Genomic DNA, 22573 nt, shown 5'->3' on the forward strand with positions numbered 1-22573 from the left:
ACGTTCACTTCCCATGGAAAAGCACTTTATTATATGTGGTTTATTATCAGTAATTTAGGTCAGACTAGACACTGCAGTAGACATATCAATAAAAATAAAACCCAAACAAAAATCATGTGTAAACAAATGTACACTGATTCAATTAGCTTGACAGAACAAAGGGCTCTAAGAGATGTGATTTATATTTAAAGCAATACTAAAAGTAAAAGTATTTAACATAAAGGAAAATGCTGGATTAGAACTGAGTGGATATTAAGTTGGTCTGGTAGTTACAGAACTTTCAATGTTTAAATTGATCACAATTTTAAAAAATCCTGTTAGATGGAATAAAGAAAGGAAAAAAAAACACAATTTCCCTTTTTTCAGGATACACTGCAAGCAGCCAGCTGAAGTAGAGAGCTGAGGCTTGATCCTTCTCACCTCACATATTTATCCAGTGGTTTGGCCTTTTTTTTTCACTTCCTTCTGTTCATCTGACATTAGAGTGTTTTGAAATAACATAAATCACTGGGAACAAGAAGTCCAGGAGCTGAAGTTTTTATTAAAACCCAAAGCTTCTCAGATCTAAGTATTTTAGTTAATCAGGTTTTTTAATTGTGGTCAAAATGGGAATTTGAAAAGCAAGGATGAATGCAGACTTTTAAACAACAGTAGCAAGGGTACAATAATCATTAGGTTTTGGGTATAATTATTACTTGAAAACCACTCTATGTAAATCATGTAGCAGGAGTTTTATTCAATACAGAAATGTACAGAACTGATTTATGGGTCAGTGCCAGTAAAGCATTTAAACACTCTGAGTTGCAGAGATTTTTCTTTTCAATAACTCATCACCAAAAATATGAGAAAATTGATTAACACCACAGTGTTAAACTGAGATTATGCTGGCTTAAACCATATTTAAAGAATATTTATACAAAAACATATTCGAAAATCCAAATGAGATTTTTCTTCAGAAAAATAGCAGAAAGAGAAGATTTAGGAAGATGCATACCATGTTTTCTACTCGGAGCTCAAAAGGCATAGGGTTGTACACCATCAGCTGAACTTCACACACATCTCCCTGGACCCACTGGAAATCTGCAAGAATAATCACAAAATTAAGGCAGGAATTACCTAATCACAGGCTTATAAACAAACAGCAGCAGCTGAGCTGTCAGATTGCTATAATACTTAATATATCTCTATAATCTTCACAGTCCAAGTCCTGCTCAAGAGCATTGTGTGACACAAGATGTAAATCCCAGGCAAAGCAAGAGGTGAAGGGACTGGAAATGTTCATTAACACAGCAAGAGTGCTCCAAAGAGCCAATGCTTCATTGGCAAAATTAACTCATGCAGCAATTCAAAACACTGCTTCAACACATCCTTCATGTTCAACACTTAAAGGTTTCCATAATTGGAGTTTTGTAGCGTGCACATGGCCTTGATATTGGAGACCTGGAGAAGAATCAGCCAGGTAAGAAATGAACACAACAGGAAGAAGGAAACCACAAGTCCTCATACAGGCACAGCTGATTATATGGAGTAAATAAAGAGACAGTGAAGTAAAGTGGGCCAGGTAAAAAGATGAACTTGCAGTTTATATCTTAGCACAAGAGACAAGTCAACTTTAAAGATACTTCACTCTGCCAATTTTAATTTTTTTTTTGAGTTTTGTAATTTAAGGAGATGAGGCTGGACTAGTGGAAGGTGTCCCTGTCCATGGCAGGGGAGGTTGGAATTGGATTATCTTTAAGGTCCCTTCCAACCCAATCCATTCTGTAATTCTATGGTTCTGTGGGAGATTATGGAGGTCAGAAGCAGAGATGCAAATTTTGAGCAACCGTTCAATGCAAAAAGATTATTTTATATCAGCAGTTCATAACCTTTTCAGCCCTCAGGTTTGTGTCTACCTTCCAAATTTCTCACAATGAACCACATGCACCTGAAGTGCAGACTTTAAACTGAATGTGGCAAGATTCTCCCTGCAAGCTGAGGATTTGCAGTCCAAGTAAACAAAAGGTGGTTTAATTACATTTGTTAAATAAATCATGATTATAAGCTAAATTATAGCATACAGGGATTAGTTCTTACTAGTTTACCTAATTATTTTAACATACATTGCTAACAATTTTTCTACTAGGATATTAAGAAATGTCCAGTAAAAAACCTGGATAATCAATATTAAGACTTTAATGCACAGTTGAAGCAATCTGTACTCTAATTGTACATTCACAATCATTTACTTTCTGATTACATTTTGCAGGCAATATTAGAGAGCTCAAGGGAGATGTACTTAATGCAAATGTTTAACTCAAATTAATGCTAGTGGAAATTAAACACATACATCCACAGATGTTAATGGGTGATATTACTGTGAAACCTGAAAAGCAAAACTGTTGATTAAAACAAAACATTCACATTCACAGTGGTATGAGATGTTCTCCACATTTCATATTTAATTGCTTATTAGTGTCCATGATGTCTTGTACATTCTGCAGCCCCCAAAACAGCCAGTGACTGCTCTGCACAGGTACAGAGTTAAACATTGTGGATTCCTACAGCAACAGAGGCATCTGCAGGAGCACAGCAGCCCTGAATCTCCACATTCTAACAATCACTACACTGAGGAAAGTTCTGAAAGCACAACACCCAACAGGGCTCTCCAGGCCCAGGACTCATCCCTCCATGATTCATTTGTGCCAGTGATGTCAAAGCTTGGGACTGGGCCAAAGCTTCCAGCTGGTGTTTGTTCCTCATGCTGTGGGCATCAGGGTAGAAACATTTCAGGTGTGGTACCTTGTGGCCAACACCTGGTGTAGCAGATTGAGGGATCCCATCAGGATCCTCAAGATTTGGCACAAAATCCCATTGCTCAGCACTGGGGAGCCTGGTTTTCTCCCTTTCCCCCTTCCAAGCTAGTTCAAAGCTCTGTCAGCAAGCACCATTGCTCCTGTGCTAGAACTCCTTTTCCCATCTGAGAAAGGCTCATCCCATCAGGTGTCAGCAGGCCAGGTGTTGACAGATGGTCAAAAAAACCCACATTTTCCCATTGACACCAACCTTGGAGCCACACATCAATGGAGCTGCCTGTTCCTATCACTGTTATTCCTTGCTTCTGGAAGGATGAAGGAAATCACTCCCTGTGCTTCTGATCCCTCCACCAGCTGTTCCAGGGCCTTGAAGTCTCTTTTGATTGGTGTCAGACTTCTCTTTGTTGTTTTGTTGCTGCCAGTCTGAGCAACCAACAGCAGACAGGAATTAGAGAGTCTTTCTAGATGGAATTTTCTAGGGATGTCCCTGACCTGAAACCCTGGGAGACAGCAGACCTCCCCTGAGTTGGGTCAGTCTGCACATGGGGCTCTCTGCTCCCCTTAGAAGGGAGGGAGTCTCCTGTGAGGATCACCCTTCCTCTCCTGCCAGCAGAGGAGGTTGTGATGCAGGGTCCACGTGGTGCTGCTTTAGGAGGCCCCTCTGCCCCAGAAGGACCCTCAGCCACCTCATCACTTGTTTGGCCTTCTCATTCCAGAGCCTCACCCCTGTGGTAGAAGGTGCCAGTCCTACTTGTAACAGGAGGAGGAACCTTCCTCCTGGTACATGCAGTGACCTGGTTCCATCCTTCCCCTGTAACAGACCCCTGACTGACAATCCCTCCACTCATCACCCTGCTGGGCTCTGAGTACATGTGCTTTGGGTTCTCAGTCCATCTGCTTTGGGTTCTGAGAGTCCCTCTGCTTTGGGCTCTGAGTACACCTGCTTTGGGTTCTCAGTCCATCTGCTTTGGGTTCTCAGTCCATCTGCTTTGGGTTCTGAGTGTCCATCTGCTTTGGGTTCTAAGAGTCCATCTGCTTTGGCTTCTGAGTACACCTGCTTTGGGTTCTCGTCCATCTGCTTTGGGTTCTCAGTCCCTCTCTTTGGGTTCTGAGTCCATCTGCTACTCCACTGCACAGAGAGGGAGGTGACCACTCTACTCCACCCTGAGCTTGTCAGGCACAGCTGTGTCCAGCTGTGGTCCCCACAGCTGGGAGGGACACAGACAGACTGGAGAGGATCCCAAGGAGCACCACAAAGGTGGTCAAGGACTTGAGGACCCCCCTGATGAGGGATATCCCCTCTAGGGTGAAGAGAAGGCTCAGGGGCAATATCATCACAGTATTCCAGAACTTCGAGGGCTGCATAAAGACAACAGAAGCTCTTTCCTCACAAGGAGCCACAGGAAGACCAAGGGTAACAGACACCAGTTGGACTGAAACAGGTTTTATTTTCTTACTATTTTTTTTTTGTTTTGTTTCAGTAAGAACGGTGATTCTGTGGAACAACCTCCTCAGGGACATGGTGGAGTCTGAATCAATGGAGGTTTTTTGAGATGAAATTGAAATCCCCTATGAAAAATGTGCCAGGGCAGGGCTACAGAATTGTTCCTTGGGGGAAAAGGTTTTGAAAGGCAAGGTAAAATGAGCCATATTTGTACCAGCTAATACAGGTATGACAGAGCTGCTGGATTTACTAACAGAACTGTATTATATATTCTTGCTGCTTTAGACTATCAGCACTCAAAACCAACAAAACACTTCATGTCAAAAATCAGGAGATTTATTTTTTACAACTAGCATGCTATTAAAGCAATTTAACTACAATATAATTATCCCTGTTATTTTTTCCAATCAGAAAAGCTTATCAAGTTGGAAGCTGAAAACCTTTCAAGACTTTCTAAAGGGTTTTGTTTCCCTTTGGTTTGTCAGCAGTGCTTGATTTCCTGTGCGGCAAAACAATAATTTAACCAAAATATGGAGTACTATCTCCATGTAAGACAAACAGTTCATTTGTTATTCTGGTTTTTAATTAATGTTAAATCCATGCCATTAAATTACTCTCATTAATTTCAAACTTAATAAATTTCTCAGCTTCTTTCAAAAGAAGTATCTGCTTTTATTGTGTATTTTCTTTTGTTTGCTGAACTTTGAAACATTAGAGGCTTTTAGCAGGGACTGCAGTGTTTATATACTTCAAAAGACAAATGCTGTACAGGATCAGAAGCAATCAGACATCTCCTTAGGCTAAATAAAAACCTAAAAGAAGAATATTCAGTGTAAAATGTAAATCTCTTACGGTACACAAAGCACCAAACAAATGCTAACCAGTTCAAAAATGCAGGTTCCTTTTGTACCCATCAAGGAATGACAATATTGCTTTGTACAATTATGTGACAAAACTGGGAATGAGGTTTTATTTAAATGAAAAAAACACGACACAGTATAGCTAAGAGATTAAATGGTGAAAAGTTAATATTAATTAAACTTTCAATGAATTATTAAGAGAAATCAAGAGAGCACTTTAAGATGTTCCCCTACATGCACATTTTTTTCAATTTATCCTTTAATTCTTCTTAATCTTTTTTTAATTTCTTAGCCTTTCTCTTTTGAAATCAAAGTAGTGCTGCAGCAAAGTCACACTGAGCCAAGTGCACCGAAACTGCCAGATCATCATCCCTGCTCTGCACATCCCAACTGTTCCTGTTTCAGCTGTTTATTGAAAATACACATCACCATAAACTCAAGTGGAAAATGTGCATGTTCTTCTCAGGGTGAGGGATTTCACCTTATTGATAACCAGGTCCTCAGGAGGGGCTCAGCCCATTTTTGTTGGAAAGAGGAAACCACAGAGATTCTTGGAGAACTGACCCTGCAGGCAGGCACAGTCCACATGAACAAGGAGCCAAGTTAAAACATCCTGCAAATTTCTCAAGTTTTTACAATCAGTTCTGTTCCACAGTCACATAAATCTTTTCTGTGCTGACACTGATGCCTCTGGTAAAAATTACCACATGTGATAGGCACAAAAGCCACAAAAAGAACTACCAATATTTGTAACTTAATCCAGGATTTAAACAAACTTCTAATCTTTTTCCAATGGCACAATTACTGCACTGAAAGGCTTTATAATCTTTATAAAAAGAAAATTACTAATATTCCTAACAGGGTATAAAACCTTTTCCGGGCTGACCTGTCCTTGAGTAAAAGGGACCAATCAGACAGTTCATCACTCTGAGTTTATGTTAAATCAGAATAGGAAAAGGAAAAACCACAAAAGTGCATTTTCCTCAGGGCACTGAAATTGTGGTGGCTGCCAAGCAGAGCATGTCAGAACTAAGTTTTCCTTGAATTCTCTTTTGTTTGAGAAAGAAATAAAACTAGTTTATCTCTTCTTGAAAAATCAGTATTACCATATATGAGACTTTATTCCTCTTTTGAATATGAAACTGTGCCCCAGAGAAAAAAAGATTTGTTCCTTAAGGACTTGAGGCTAAAATACTGATTATCTGAAATGAAAGACAGCAATGTTCAGGTTTGCTTTCCTTGACCACAGAAGATTCTCTAATTTAACAAAAGAACAGAAAATACTGTAAATTATTCTTACCTATTTTCTTATTTCGTTCTTCCCCACGACTGTGAGCAATAATTGGAGAATATATGAAGGGGCTTTTGGTTGACACATTCTGACCAAGTAAACTTTTCATTTTGTGAGGTCGGAGACTGGTTGGGAGGTTCAAGAGCTTCACAGATCTGGTGAGTAAAAATAATTTGTAATTATTTCATTTATTCTATTTTGTACCAAGTGACTGTGTTAAAAAAGAACTGATAAATATGAAATACCAATCTGAGAATAAAATACCTGAAATGGAACACTTGAAGCAAACATTTACAATAAAAAAGGAAGAAACATCAACCCAAGGAAACTGCAGTTTCAGAAAGCTCTCAGAAAATAAATAACAAAGAAAAAAAATCTTCTTTAGAAACAACAAAACCAAAACTAGCCAAAACAGTGATTTGAAATCCAGCTATTAATTTTTGAGTACAGACTGAACCACAATGCCAGTGCAGAAAGCAGCCAAATATTCAACTGAAACCCAAACTAGAATCCAGACAAGATTTCACTGGGCAAGACAAATAAAGAAAATTCTCCACAGTGAATAAAGCTGATTTTAATACGGTGAAAATGCAGAGTTGCTGCTGGAAAGAAGAAAATGTCCCAGAAATTTGAGTGGGTTTGTTAAACAACCAGAAAGCAAATTACAAATAGAAAACAAATGATCTATTAGATTGCATCCCTGCTAGGCCCAATTCCTACAATGCCATGCAGGGAAATCAATGCTCAGGGGAAAGTAAAGACTAAATTGTGGGCAGAAGAATAAGCAATAAATTGGTGGATATTCAGTAAAATCAGCAGCATTCTATAAACCTGTAGGACACCTAATTACTTCAAATCAGGAACTCAGCACAGCAAAGAACAGATATATCAGTATCACACTAATAGAAAGTAGACACACTCAAGAAACCAAGATAATGTGTTTCTGCTGAAAAATAATGCAGCTGTGAGAGCAGCACTACACTGACAACTTCTCTCTGTGAATAAAAACACCTGATAAGAAATTACTAAATAACACTAAAAGTGCGTTGAACAAGAAATAAATCACATCCATATGTTACATGTTGGTGATAGTTAATGTCAGCATCAAAATCATATGTAAAATTACAGACAATGAGCCTGAGGAATAAGATGGAAACTGTAAAATACCTCTGATATTTCATATTTTAAAATTTCTTCTATAGAATTTTTCTACAAATAAGAATGCAACTTAAAGCAAAAATGTGAATTATACTTATTTGAGGAAACAAACACTGAATTTGATGTAGAGGTAATAAAAAGGAATTTTATTTTATATACAGAGGAAAGTGCTTTGGCTCCTTCGTGGTTATTATATAAATACTAGTGGATAACCTGCTTTACCTGAATGCATGACAGTGGAAGGAATGTTCCTCAAACATGTATCAGAGAGCTGTACCCTCACAGGTCAGACATAGAAGAGAGCAGATTTGTAATACCTTTGTGTGAAAAGCTTCAGTCATGTCCCCTGGCCTGACACCACTGAATGCAAATGAGTGACAATTAAGAATTACTAACTGATTTCACTAGCTACCCAGAGGATCAAAATCCTGTATTTGGAAAATGTTAATTAAAAACAACCTTGCTTAGATGGGAAAGGAAAAATATTATTTTTTTTAATAAATCTCACTACACTAAGTAAACAGAGGGAAGGGGAAAAAATGGCACTGAGTCAATTTGAAGTAGTAAGAAAAATGTGTAAAGACAACTAAAAGCAGCAGTACTAAAAAGAAAGAAAATTTTCTGCTTTTAAATATATTAGTAAGACAATTACCTTTAACATAGGTAAATTATAAAAATGGGAATAGTGCATTATTTAATCTGAGAAAATACCAGATGATGATTTTATATTGAACATGAGTAATAAAATATAAAGATTTTGCCTTGCCAAATCTCTTCTATTGCCTTTAAAGTACTGGGGAGAAAAGGTAACATTGCCACTGTGTTCCTATTTCACTGTGGCATTTCCATGTCTGACAGTATTTTGATTAAGAAATTCACAGCCAAAATAAGCACCCCACATTAAATGGATTAAAACTCGTAGACCATGAAATGCCAACAGTAAACAGAAGTCATCCCCATCAGTAAATGTGTGTTTCTACAGGGCTCTAACATGGATTGAATCAGAAGCTGAGGTTATTCAACATTCATCAAAATGACATTTCCACACATTTATAATTGATGTCACAAAAATTAGCACGATCTAGCTCAGAGAGCTCTGCAGTCCAGCAGCACAGCTGGTTCCAATGGGCTGGGCAGCTCTACAGCACCAGATCTGCTGGGCAGATGGAACCAGAGCCTTTATATCTAAATTCAACTAACATTTTATTGGAGCACAAATTTTTATTACTATGGCTTTTATAGAAATTTTAACAGACAAGAAGGAGGAGAGGAGCAGCAGTCCTTAAATGTTAAATAAAGTTGATGCTGGGTTCCTTGCCCCATGGCAAAACAGGAGCTATTCCCAATATTCCAAGCACAGCCAGGTCAAGACAAGTAGATAATGTAAGTGGATATGTTTGTCCCCTTCTCTCAGCATAAAAAACATTTTAATTGACATGAAGTCTTTCCCACTGAAGTCTTGGGAATCTCTTGCCAGAGTTCTGACTGGGCTCTTCTTCCAGACTCTTCTCCCAGGTAACAAGCGACAGGATAAGAGGAAACGCCCTCAAATTGCACCAGGGGAGGTTTAAATTTGGTCTTAGAAGAATTTTCTTCATGGAAAAGGTTGTTAAGTATTGGAAGGGGCTGCCCAGGGAGATGGTGGAGTCACCATCCCTGAAACTGTTCAGAAAATGTGTGGATGTGGCATCTGAGGACATGGTTGAATGGTGGACGTGGTGGTGGTGCTGGGTTGATGGTTGGACTTGATCACCTCAAAGGTCTTCTCTAAGTTTAATCATACCATGGTTCTATGATGCTATCACTACATTCATTACTCCCATGAAGGAGGATTCAATCAGTATTTCCTCCATTTTCTTCACTATTCAACATACCTCTTCTGGATTGGAATTGTCTTTCTTTCAAAAAGAAAATATTCCCTTTCAGTCTTCTATTATTGATACCCAGTGGCTACTTTCTCTCTCTCTGATTCTCTCTAATGTCATGCCAGGCTTCAACCTGAACAAGTTGTTATTCATTGGCCTGACTGCAGGATGTGCCTGAATGGAACTGAGATTTAGAACAGGCCAGTGAAGGTCCCAGCTTGAAAATGCAGCATCTGGAAAGGGAGAGGTACAAAAAGCACCATTTCCAGGTGAGTTCCAAGCTCTGTGGATGAAAACTGCATCCAACTCATGGACTTTCAGTATTGAAATGATCAAGTACTCAACTAAAATCTCAGCTGCAGCAAAATAGCTTCCTTCAATTGAATAAGAAACTGTTGAAGGACAGTTCTTCAAAAAACAAAACTTCTCTCTTTCTGAAACTAAAGGCCACAAAGTATTTTCTGGTCAAAGGCTCTATTTTAGATCAAGAGCTTCTCAAAACAATTTGACATTTTGACATTTTTCCATGTTCCTGTGATCCACATGCATAAAGTGAGATGACTGCATCCTTTCAGTATCCTTTAAAATTTGACAGGTACTGTGAAAAAGCTAAAGATTGTGTTTTGGTCTTACTTCACAATAGGCAATTTGGTGAAGGGAACAGGAGGTAGCTTCAAACCATCTGGAAGAGTGATGACGTCCATTGTCCCAGGGCACTTTGCCGTGTAGCTTTCCAAGCTCTGTGTGACATCTTTCTTTTCTAGAAAATAAAAGTGGAAAACAATTTCAAACTCACATTTAATTGAGACTATAGCCTTTTTTTTTGTACAAAATAAAACTGGCATGCCAGCTAATTTCTGCATTCAGCACTTGGAGTAATGTTCAACCTCGACAGATGGATCAAATATAATTAAGTGATCCTAAGCAAAAGAGTCTTCTGGATTTCTCAGAATTTTTCAAGTGCCAGTCTATACCTACTTTTTGTTAGGGTTTTTTATTGTCAAAATACAATTTTTTACCATTCTACCTATTAAATCTATATATCCAAACAAAACAATCAGCCTCACACATATTAAGGTTATTAATAATAGCATTGTATGGGAACAAAGACTGCTCTGAAATATTAGATTAAATAATATCAAAGGCAATGAAGAGAAACAAATTACTTTGGATGTTAACTTGTGTGAAAACTATCTAATCTTCAAAATAATTACACTGTGTTATGCTACTAAATCATAACAACAGTAAAGAAAGATTTTCTTTGGTTTTGCTTAAAAATACAAGAACATTCAAACAAATATATATTATTTGGGTTATCTTCAAGAATGTACAATGATTGCATATTAGTTTTATCCAGCAATTATTTTCAATAATACATAAAATGTGTCTCCAGAAAAAAAATAAGTCTCTTTGGAAATATAAAGCCTCAACACAAAATTGTATTTTATCTTCATGGTGCCTTCCAACCCAAACCTTTCTGCAATTGTATGATTCCCTATTTCTCTGATGAAATGGAAGACTGCAAATAGAGAAAAGTCTGGCAGTGTTTGTTTAGAGGGGAGAACGAGGCAGTTGAAAAGATCTTGTTTAAAAGTGAATATTCAAAGAGTGTTGGAAGGAACCTTAAGGTCCAACCCCCCTGCCATGGGCAGAGACACTTTTCACTAAACCAGACTGTTCCATGTCTGACCTTCCACCAGGCTGTTCCATGTACGTGCTACCAACAGAAATAATTATTCAATATCAAAACTGTGTCAGGAAAATACTTAAAATATCTAAATACTCAATGATAAAACTCAATAGGAAATGGAAGGGTGACAACAGTTAGCTATCAGTAGTAGTACTACCAGAAAAACCTGCTTAGAGGTGTACTGGGTATGCAGCAAGGTTTTGGTAGCAAGGAGTGGCCTCTGGGTGAAGGCACCAGGGTATTTCCATTCCAGACAACCCCAAAGCAAACCTGCTGCTGCCCAGAGCTGGCCCAGTCAGTTATGCTGAGAGAACACATCTAAGAAAGGGTAAAAAATGCTCACAGCAGCTGTGAGAGGGAGGAGTGAGAAAAATGGGAAAGAAACATATCCTGTAAACCGTGCCAAAAATACCAAAGCCTGCCCAAAACACCATCTTGGGCCTTGAAAAGCACAAACATCCAGCAATGCTTGTGCTGCCCACACCAATCCAGCTCAGTTTGTGAATTCTACAGCCACAAGGAGTACACACTCCTTCAAAGCAAATCAACATTGATTGTAATCCCCTTCACTATGGAATTAATGGCACATAACTGACAAATTGCCTTGCTCATGTCTGTGTTTCACTGAGCCATTCCCCACTTTTTAATTGCCTGTAGGGAATGCTCCCAAAATCCCATTAATTAGACATCCATACAGACTCAGAGAAGCACAGCACAGTCAGGAGTTGTAGTGGTTCAAGGCTGAGTATTACCATCAAAATTTCAGGTTATTTGCCATATTATGAGCAGGGGCACACAGTGCAAGCAGAATCCACCCAGATGGAAATGTTCACAGCTACCAGGAATGATGAAGGTAATGCTTCAGCATCTGCTTAATTGTGCTTGAAACCAAAGGTCTGCCATGCCAGAGCACTGCCTTTCATTCCCTAGTGTGAAACACTGCCAGTTACTGTTCTCAAAGAAAGCAGGCTGCCATTTGCAAGAAGAATTTGTTTACAGATTTTTGAATCTTATGGTTATTTCCTGGTAGCAGCTCCCCATGCTTTCCATGAGAAAAAAACCAAACCAAACCATTTTTCCATGTTGATGTGGTGTGAAACACAGCTTTAAACATGCCAGGCCAGCAGCTCAGTTCCCTTTTCTTAGCACCACATCTCAGCCAAGATGCTGAAGGAATCTACATCAGCAGGACACCATGGGAAGCATTCACAATGCAAAAGAGCTGCCTAATCCTGCCCAAGAGCCACTTCTGAAACCCAGCACTGGAACCTTCTCCCTCGAGGAGCACCTCAGCTCCCTGACCTCTGTGCCTTAATGGTTGCCAAAAACCTTGTCAAAACCAGGACAAACCTGCTACAGAGATTGCAGCTCTGAATTCTCACAGCTTCTGGCTGCCTGACATCCTGATCTGACAGAACCTCCTGGCAGGAACCACTGAACTCCTCAACCTCACTCCTGACCCACAGTGAGGAGATTTCTGTGATTATCACCAGCAGTTACCTTTTTGAAGAGACAAAAACCAGCTGCTCTTGGAGGTCTTTACCCACCTGGTGCCTTCATGCTCATGCAGCAGGAAGGCAATCACCACTTGATCCTGTGACCTGAGAATTCACCTCAACAGCTTTAAAAGCCTGTCCTGCAGCTGGGAGCACTACTGGATGTTCTTGTGTAGGTATTAGAGACTCATTTATTGAGTGAGGAGTGACAGCTTATTTTCTCATCTGGATTAACTATGTTCACAATTTTTTTGCCCTCACTTTCTCTCCAGACTGACTGAAAGCTCAGGATCACAGAATGGCTGTAACCAAATAAAGCTGAGCAAAGCCTCTGGCAGCACTGGCATGTGAGCACATTCTGCTCAGTTTGTTCAGTATAACCCCACTGCATTTTCCCCATTTCATACCAAATTGGCTTTGACTGCTTCTCACAACCAAAAAATTTGCCATTTTTTCCCACCCATACTCTTAGAATTTCATTGCTCAACTACTTCACCTCAACATAACAAGCACTGTTTTTGTGTCCAAGCTGCTTCAAACCTTCTTCTAACATGAGAACACAAAAATCTGAGAGCCTCACATGCACAGTCAGAAACCATTAGTGATTGAAAGCTACTACATGTGAAAAAGACAAGACTTTCTGCTCATTTCACAGTCCTGTGGAGCAATATTTCACAATAATGGAGCCATTGAAAAATCAGACCAGGACAGGACAGAAGGTCAGTTATAGACTGATGTTTTTAAGCACTTCAGTAACTGTGATTTAACAGTGTAACACAAACAGCAGTTCATGTCTTGGCAGATAACACAGAAAATTGGAAGAACACAATTGTTGTAACTGTGCTCTTGAATATTTGAAGAAATTCAAAATAGCTGTACTTGGGTTCAGTCACTACCCAAGGCAAAGAACAAAACCGCAACATTTGTTCTTTGGCAACAACTGGCTGATGTTGTGTTGATCAAGTCACAGTGAACCCTGCAGGACAATCTACAGCCAGGTGAAATAAAGAAAGGGAACATTTCCTGTCTGACCCACCAATCCCACTGGAACAACTTCATTTCCTTATGGAGCTCACTAAAATATTGAAAACAAATAGCTCAACACCATCTGACTCCAATTTTACCTCAGTGATAGGCCCAGAATCAACATTTTAACAAAACCCCTCATTGCCCAGGGTGCTTAGTGCTGGCTGAGCTTTCTCCTCCCTTGAAGACATCAAATAATGGTCACAAAGGAGAAGTCTGAGGAGAGCTCCTGCAGCAGTCCTGACCCAGCTCTCTCAGGACAGACTCAAACATCTCCTTAATGAGTTAACAGAAATATATAACAAGAAAGAAAAGGCAGTCTGATGACAGGAAAAAAAAAAAAAAAAAAAAAAAAAAAAAAAAAAAAAAAAAGAGGAAAAGCAGTTTTTGCACCCATAAACACAAATATGGCCTTCCAGTGCATGGAGGGAATGTACAAGAAAGATGGAGAGAGACTTTTTACAGGAGCATGTAGTGACAGGATAAGGGAAAATGGATTCTGACTGACAGAGGGCAGGTTTAGATTAGATATTAGGAAAAAAACCCTATTTTCTGAGTCTGGTAAGGCTCTGGCACAGGTTGCCCAGAGAAGCTGTGGCTGCCCCATCCCTGGAAGTGTTCAAGGCCAGGTTGGACGACACTTGGAGCAGCCTGGGACAGTGGAAGGTGTTCCTGCCCAAAGCAGAGATGATAACTTTAAGGTTGCTTCCAACTCAGACTATTCTGTGCTATTTCCTTCACACACCCACACAAAATGAGAATTGCTTGGTAAGCCCTAGAGAAGAGAAGTCCATGTCTACTTCCAGGGAAATCTTCAGTCTCACTCTGCCATGAAAATGCAGTATACTCTTTAAACTAAAGAATTTCAAAAAGGCCACAAAATACATTAAGACCCTCACAAAAGCTGCAGTAGGAATTGATTTTTCACAGACAGCAACCACCACACAGCTTTTACTCTGCAGTTAATCAGATTGCAGGGGGTGTGCAAAGTTCCTCAGCCTTTCAGGCAGTGCCTGAGCTCTGGTTTGGGCAGGGAGCACCACATTTGTGTATTCAGGGTATCCCCCTTCCCCAAGCACAGAGCCAGAGGTGTGAGCAAAGCACCTGGGCAGGACCTGCAGGATGAATCCACTGTCATCACCAGGGCTGGAACTGAGCAGACAGAGCAGCTCCTGTCCCTGCAGGCAGCACCCTCTGCTTCTCCACCCAATTAACCCTGACAGGCATTGGGGGATGGCACTTTCTACATTTACTTTCTACCATTCATATTTTTCTGAAAAATACATGGAGCAGGTAAGCACAACTTCAAAGTGCTCAGAAATCTCCTACTTGAACAAGCTGCTTTGACAGGAACACAGGAACCCTGAGGGTTCATCCCATTGCTGCAATAAATGTGTGTGTTCCCCACAGACTCCAAAGCTTTCTTAGGGAGAAAGGCACTGGCAGCCACCAGAGAGTATGAATTCCATTTCTTTAAGAAATCAAGCAACATAAATCACTAAATAAACACAGCAGAGACTAATAAAATTCACTGTTTGACACAGAGAAGAGCAGAAACTAGAAGAAAATAATTAATCTATGCTATGAGAGAGTTAGATCTGCTTTCATGAACAGAGCATCATGAACTGTATCAGAGACTGACTCCACCCACACAAAGGATTCAGTTACTGGCTGTGTAATAGCTCATCTTTGAAAAATAAGTTCTCATTTACTACTAACTTTGTGGAAAGGGGAAGAAAATATTTTAGACACAAATAAAAATAGCTGTCTTTTAGAAGCAGAATGTTTTCCACTTCTAAAAAGACTGCCACAGAGACAAAGAATAGGAGGAGACTAAACACATCACAGTCTTCCATTACCTATAAAACCCTTCCAAGGGTTTTAATAATTGTATAAAATTCATACACAGTTTGCAGCCAAATATTTCTATTTAAAACCTGACTTGAAAAATTGACATAGCTGAAAGACAGTTCATAAAAGACACCATCAAAATTTCAGTGTCTGGTTCTCCATCATATCTCAGAACTTTATATCTGCATACTTTCAATACTAAAAAAATACATTTTGTACTCACAAAATCAGTATATAAATCACTGAAATCAATACTAATTTTTTCATGTTAAGGAATACCAGGAGTCCCACCATTACAAAAAGTGGAGTAAATTAGACATAGATAACTTCTCTAACAATAAATGAAGTTCAGGACTGCTGCAAAGCTGCTTATGGGCAAGGCAAGTTTTGTAAATATTCCCAGATACAATGGTGTAACTGATAAACACATCTGATTCTGGATTTTATGTGGAAGAAGCAGAGGATGGAAGGAACAACACTGATTTCTGCAGAACATTTTCCCCAATGTACTGTTATGCACAGGAATTTGGCCAGAAAGGTTTATCAGGATTCAAAACTTCAATGCCTCCACCAGTGATCTAAACTTGCTTCAGAATAGGATGGTTAAATTGCTGAAAAAACTGGGAAACCGGCTGAAAATTTAAAATGAAGACATGTCAGCTCTCTCTCCAAATGTACAGTTGATTTTTCCCATCCCTCTGTAAAAACATTTCTCCAGTATCACTCCCACCCCTCTCATCTTCCCCTGGCACATCCAATCCCACCCAATGGACATCACATGGGGAGCTCACTGAGGTACAGGGATGATCCATTTTTAAACATGGATATTTCTTTTTCCATATAAACTGCCAATTTCAACAGCAGCCTTGACTCCAGTGCTTTAATTTGAATTTAGGGTGAGAGAGCCGTATTGAGTCTGTTAAATGTCATATAAAATATATTTGAAGTTTAGTAATATAGCACTTCCTAAAATAGCTTCCTTTGGTACAAAAAAAAAAAAAATAGCACTTAATAATACAGCACAAATTCTTCGTGTCTTCATCTGTCCAATTGAAGTAGCTCTTCCCCAAAGGAATTTCTTTTTTTTTCCTGGAATAAAAACCTTGCAATGTGCCTCCATTTGCACACCTGTATATTTTCCCACAATTAATTGAGGGAAATCACATTTCTTCAAGATCAGAGGTACCTACATGAAGACAGCAATTTTGGACTAAAGCTCAAAGACTTCATTTTGTTCATGAGTGACCTTAAAGAATTAATAGCAAATTTTTGCCATAAAAAAAGCACTATTTTACTGTAACAATTGATCTGCTGATCACAGCCTAAGAATCTGGCTATGGCATTGGCTGGAGTTTTTGTCTGTACCTCACTGACACACAAGTCTAAGCAAAGATAGATCCTGTGTGAGACTTTCAGGCTGGTCTGTAATGCTAAATATTTGATTCACAGTACATTATTTTTGTCATATAACATATGAATTTAAAATTTGTTGTGTTTTATATTTAGTGCTATGCAAATGAATTTGAATCTTTTATTCCTGTTGCTAGTTTACTCCATTTCATTCAAACTTTCAAAAAAAATCAGAGTCTAAAAGACATGTAATTCAGGTAAATAAATTACACCCACTTAATAAAGCAGTTTGAGCAAAGCTATTAAAAAAGTTGGCTTGTCTCTACAAAACACAAATTCCAGGGAGACATTCTAAAGTGGGGGGTTAAAAAAAGCAGGAAGAAGTGAAGAAGTGTAGCAGGAACACAGCAGTGCTGAAGTTTGACAGCACAGAACTGATGAAAACACAGAAGCAGATGAAAAGCGGCAGAAGTCACAGTGCCATGATGAATAAAACTTAACTGGCTTCTAAGAAGCCTCCTTCTACTTCAAATAAAATCTCCCAAGTCTTTTATTCCAACACATCAGATAGCACTTCCATTCAGGCTTTTTTTAATATATTCATTCTTAGACCACACTGTGCCACTGCTATACATCAAACACACAAGGAGACAAGTCTGTTTAATTACATTTTTATACATACATATACACACATACACTTATTTATATATAAGTACACAGGCAAGATATGGCATTAAGCTGAAGCTGTGAAATATTTCAAAGTAATGGCTAAGAACTACCCAGGCTGCTATAAATATTCCCTGGTAATTACACTGTAGATTTCCATCTTCATCCTGAAATCAGTCAATTTGAATATTACCAGACCAACCAAAGTAGCTCCCTTTTGAAAGGTTTATTGGTTGGGCAAAACCAACTTGCAGGTCTTTGTCAGCTGAAATACAACACAGTGCATTAAAACCAGTTCATCAGTGTCAGTAAAGTAAACCTCACTGTAACTCTGAAGTTTACATCAAGTTTTAATTTGCACTAAATTCTCTGTTCAGTCTGATTAAAGCATCATTCTCTTTACCCCTTGCAGTCAGTAACATTTACCTTTCCAAAAATGAATTTACACACTACAGATCTATGCTGCCCTAATTTAAATGCAATTTAAAGTATTTTAAGCATTGCAGAACAAAAGAAGCAACAGAGCAGAGCAGTTGTGCCTTCATTGCAGAGCTTGGGGATTACCTGGGACAGCACCAGCAGACTCTGGAAGAGCAGGAGTCCAACACAGGATCTCTTATCCTCCACTCTCAAGTAACATCATCACAATCAAGTCTACTCTAGAAATTCTAAATAACCTTGGCTTGGCAACAAATTGTGATACTGTCACTTGTGCAGTTTGCTAATAGCTGACATCTGCTTTGACAAGTGCAGCTTTGGGCTGGGGTAGAGTTAATTTCCTTGACAGTAGCTGGGCTGGGGCTGTGTTTTGGGATTTGTGCTGAAAAGTGTTGATAATACAGGGATGATTTGGTTATTGCTGAGTACATGGCTGGGAATCTCTTTTCTCAGCACCCCAAACTCATTCACTTACTGTTTCTATCTCTTCTAATCATTAATGAACCAACATACTCATAAATGTTTTTGTTGGTTTTTTTTTTAATTCAGGAATACTATATCAACTAAATCACACTCATTTCAGTGCTCCATCATTCCTTGACAATAAATCAGGCTTCAAAGATGCTCCAACCTCTTCCTATTAAATCACAATCATCCACATACCTACCAGTATTTACCAGAGCTTCTTATAATGCAACCAGTACTGAGCCAAATTTATTGAAGCCCAGAGGGCTTCAAAGGATGGAATTTGGTTTACCTCACTTCAAGAGAAGCATCCATGACCAGGGTCACTTAGTCAGTACTGAGGGGGCCACAGATGTGTAGGGGGAGTGATGAATCTTGTAAAAACAATCACTGCTGTGGCCAGGGTCACTAGGAAGACTGTGACACAGATATATCAGTTGGAAGAACTTCCATCCCTCTTGAACTCTTACAAAAACACAGCAATGCACTTGCCATTTGTAATTCTAAAGTGAGGATAAAAACACTTTAAGAAATTACCTGCAACTGTAATTCAGCTGTTTAAAATTAAAATGCTTTTAGTGCCTTTGAACCTTATCTGGTACCTGAAATTTATTACTGTTCATTTTACAGTTCAGATCACTCCCCACCATAAACCACCTCTAATTACATTTCAAAATAATTTCCCAGATTTATTCTCTGTAGAGGAAGGAGCAGCCTTGGAATCTTCTTTCCTAAACAGAAAACCTTGATCCAAATGTTCTGATACAGCTCAATCTTCCCTGAGTGTCTCTTTCCATACCTCAATTATCTTTCAGTTCTGGCAGGCTTCCTGCTTCTGTGTGAAGTTATTATTTTTCATGACTTGAGCAAGTTACACCTCAAAATCTTTTCTGGGCTTATGTCTTTGTTTGTAATATTTATAATCTTGTTTCCTCTAACCTAAATATAAAAAACAGGAAAAAAAAAAAAAAAAGAAGAGCAGCATTATGAGAATAGGCTGGAGAAATGGCAAACAGAGGGGAGAAATGGTGAGCAATCAGCTCAAACTGAAATGAGCTGAAATTCTCAACAACTCTGGCTACAGCTCAGAAAACATGGGGGAATCAGAAAGTCACAGCAAGATTTGAACAACAGAACGGGAGGCAGTGAGGTGAACAGAGTGACAAGCTGCTCCAGCAGTCCCTCAAAAAAAAAAAAAAAAAGCCATTTTAAATTGTTCCATGCCCAAAAGTTATTTATGGGCTCACAGGTTATTCCTATCCCCTGCTCCAGTGAAATTCATTTACCCCAATCTCTGTGGGGAGATAGAACCCACCAAATTCCTGTGCAGCTTCACTTCATTTTCCCAGGTTTGGATGGAAATTCAGGACATTACAATTTTAAGTAAAGATCCTCAGAAACCAAGTCTGGTCCTTATTGCTGCTTGGCAGGAGGGCTACAAAGGGTTAAAGTCATTCCCACATTCACTTGTGGCCTAGCTGTCAATTTTCAGGAGCCCAGTTTAATATTCTTCCTTATTTTCCATACTTCCACGTAGCAATTTGAAATTTAAATGACACTGAGGGAATGCATATGCAATCTGTTCTATAAATAAAAATGTCTAAAATACTGCATAATTTCCTCTTCCAAAATGCAAGATGGAAAGACATATTTTAAGAGTTGTAAGACACCACATCTGACATCACCAAATTACACTCGGTCCAGGTTTAGCCATAATTCCTGAAGATGAACAAGGTTTGGGGTTTCTTTCTTAGATCAAGCTCATAAATTCTTTGCAGAGGGCACAACCTCACCCTGCCCAGCTGATATTTCACCTGAGCACAGCAGGCTGGAAAGGAGAAGGTTCCAGAATTATGGAATGGTGTGGAAACCCTCATATTAATGGTGTGAGACTCTCAGCTACCAACCAGTCCAAGCTGTCAAGGCATCAAGGTGGCCTTCCCAGCCAACACTGGCAAGTCCATCCCAACTCATCTACAGGATGAGGGGACCTGAAACAGCATTCAGCAGAAATTGTGGCAGAAATTCTTCACTAGTTACAATGATCTCAGTCCAGGCTGATAATAAACATCTTTAAGAAACATGATTCAAGAAACAACCACACAGAGGAAGGACAGACACACCAGGATGTTCTGGGAAGTTCTCTCAAGAATAAAGAATCCAAATCCTTGATCAACAGATGAAAAATTACTTCTGCATGTTTAATGCAGATCATCATAGAGTCAGCAGTTTAATTCATTGAGTACATGACAGAGCAGTGGAGAGCTCAGATGTGAAGGCTGTCACCTCACCAGAAGACTGCAAAGAACTCAAGTGCAGCAACAATAACCATGGGACAGGAAGATCTTGGCAGAGCTACACTGATAAATATTTCCCAAACAACAAAATAGATGAACCTTGAAGATCTTTTAGGAATTAGCCCACAAAACAAAGAATGGAATACTCTTACTCCTAGTTCCATCCCATGCTATACATTGTGAACGAGAAAACCACCCCAGAACATGGAGATCCCTGCCAGCAGAGGCAAACAGCAGGAATCCTGAAATCCTGGAAACCTGCTGAATGTCTGAAAGAACATGAACTTGCAGGGGTGAGGGACTGTTCTGATCTGCTCCAGCTGAAGAGAGACAAGTTTTGCCTTGATCCACAAATGCAGGAAGGAATGAGGTTCTGAACATACCCAAAAAGAAGACTAAAACACAAAAAAATGTTGGGATCCAAAGTGACAACTCAACTTCATTTCTTCATAAAGGAGGAAAGAAGGAGAAAACAGGAAAGTAGGAGAATGCCAGCAATGATGATGAAAAGCACAGGAAAGGGTTACCCCAGCATGGCCCCAGCACTGCTCACCAGGGCCATGGGAGAAATCCCTGGCATGGGGAATTCCCCAGGTCCCTCCCAGAGCTGCCCAGCCAGGGAGCAGAGCCAGGGCAGCAGCACCAGCAGAGTGGAGCAGCCTCACAGGAGCAAAGGACAGCAAAGACTCCAACACTTTGTAGACCTCACAGATTTTGGGGCGCTTGCTTAGAGAGGATTTTGTGAGTGGCAACCTCACATCCACCTCCCAGAACAGCACATCACTGGTGACCTCCATCTCTGCTCCCCTAAAATCCACTGGCTGCTCCTTGGTACCCAGGCCAAGTTCACCTGATGTTCCCAAAGTTCATTCCTCCCTTCCCTAATAGATCAACATCAAGGTCTTGCAGTGGTCTGCAAACAGGTGCTTCATTTTCTAAAAGAAAGCAGTTCAAAGCTTTCACTTTCAAACCTCAAATCTTCAAGAGGCAATGGAGAAACATTCCCAACTCTGTATTCATTCACCACAGCCTGCCTGGTGGGTGGTCACATTTCCTTAGCAGCTGTCTCCATATAATTCTGTGTTTAGAGAGGCCCTAACAGATGAGCCAACACAGAATTATTTGCACTCAATGCAAGCCACAACCTATTTAAGTTGTATTAATAATATCAGTGAAGAGCCACAGTAAAATAATTGGCATTTTTTTTCCAAATATCTGACATTACTCAATTCAAATTCACTGAGCTGTACTCACAGTTTTGTTGCAAAAAGCATTATGCAAAAGATAGGTTCAATTCCAAGCAACTTTGCAACTGCACATTTTAATTCTTATTTAAAGAAAGTGATTCTTAAGGGCTTGTTACCATTAAAACATAATAGCTTGAGATTAGAGGTTTTACACAGAATTTAGTACCTCTTTTTGCTTTGCAGAAGACTGCATTTTACATATTTATGCAACTAAATAGCTTAATTTTAAATCAAACTTTTAGTTTCCATGTTGTTAAAATAATGACTGACATCTCCCATTTACTTGATGATATTCTTTATTTAGATTTGCCATGCTGCATGGTTGGAGATTCAAGTAAATTCAAGTAAACATAGACAAGCTGTATTTTAAAATGTGTGTGATTCAATTCAAACATTAAATTTTGTTTTAAACACAAACCAGTTTAGACTATGCATTTGTGTCCATTAATAGAAGCAAGAGTTTCTAATTAATAGATCTAGATTTCATTGGAACAAATAAATCTCAGCAGCTGAGCTTCTAATTGGAGACTAAATCAGTATCTCAGCTTCAACTGAACTAGTAAATGAAGAGAATTAAATTTAAAAATGAGAAAATGTTCATTTTCTCTGTCTAGAGGCAGCTAAATCTGAGAGA

At 39.2% G+C, this 22573-nt stretch overlaps 1 protein-coding gene across 2 annotated transcripts in view; it reads right to left on the minus strand.

Annotated features, from left to right (window-relative positions):
- TRAPPC9 (trafficking protein particle complex subunit 9) overlaps positions 1-22573 on the minus strand; it is a 450475-nt gene that overhangs the window by 401545 nt on the left and 26357 nt on the right. For both annotated transcript variants that reach the window (XM_059482105.1, XM_059482097.1), the window contains 3 exons: positions 10047-10173; positions 6400-6545; positions 995-1080 (listed from right to left, as the gene is read on the minus strand). In XM_059482105.1, the coding sequence (XP_059338088.1) occupies positions 995-1080; positions 6400-6545; positions 10047-10173 (359 nt within the window). The remainder of the gene's footprint in view (positions 1-994; positions 1081-6399; positions 6546-10046; positions 10174-22573) is intronic.

Source organism: Ammospiza nelsoni, chromosome 1 (assembly GCF_027579445.1).
Source record: "Ammospiza nelsoni isolate bAmmNel1 chromosome 1, bAmmNel1.pri, whole genome shotgun sequence".
Lineage (NCBI taxonomy): Eukaryota > Metazoa > Chordata > Aves > Passeriformes > Passerellidae > Ammospiza > Ammospiza nelsoni.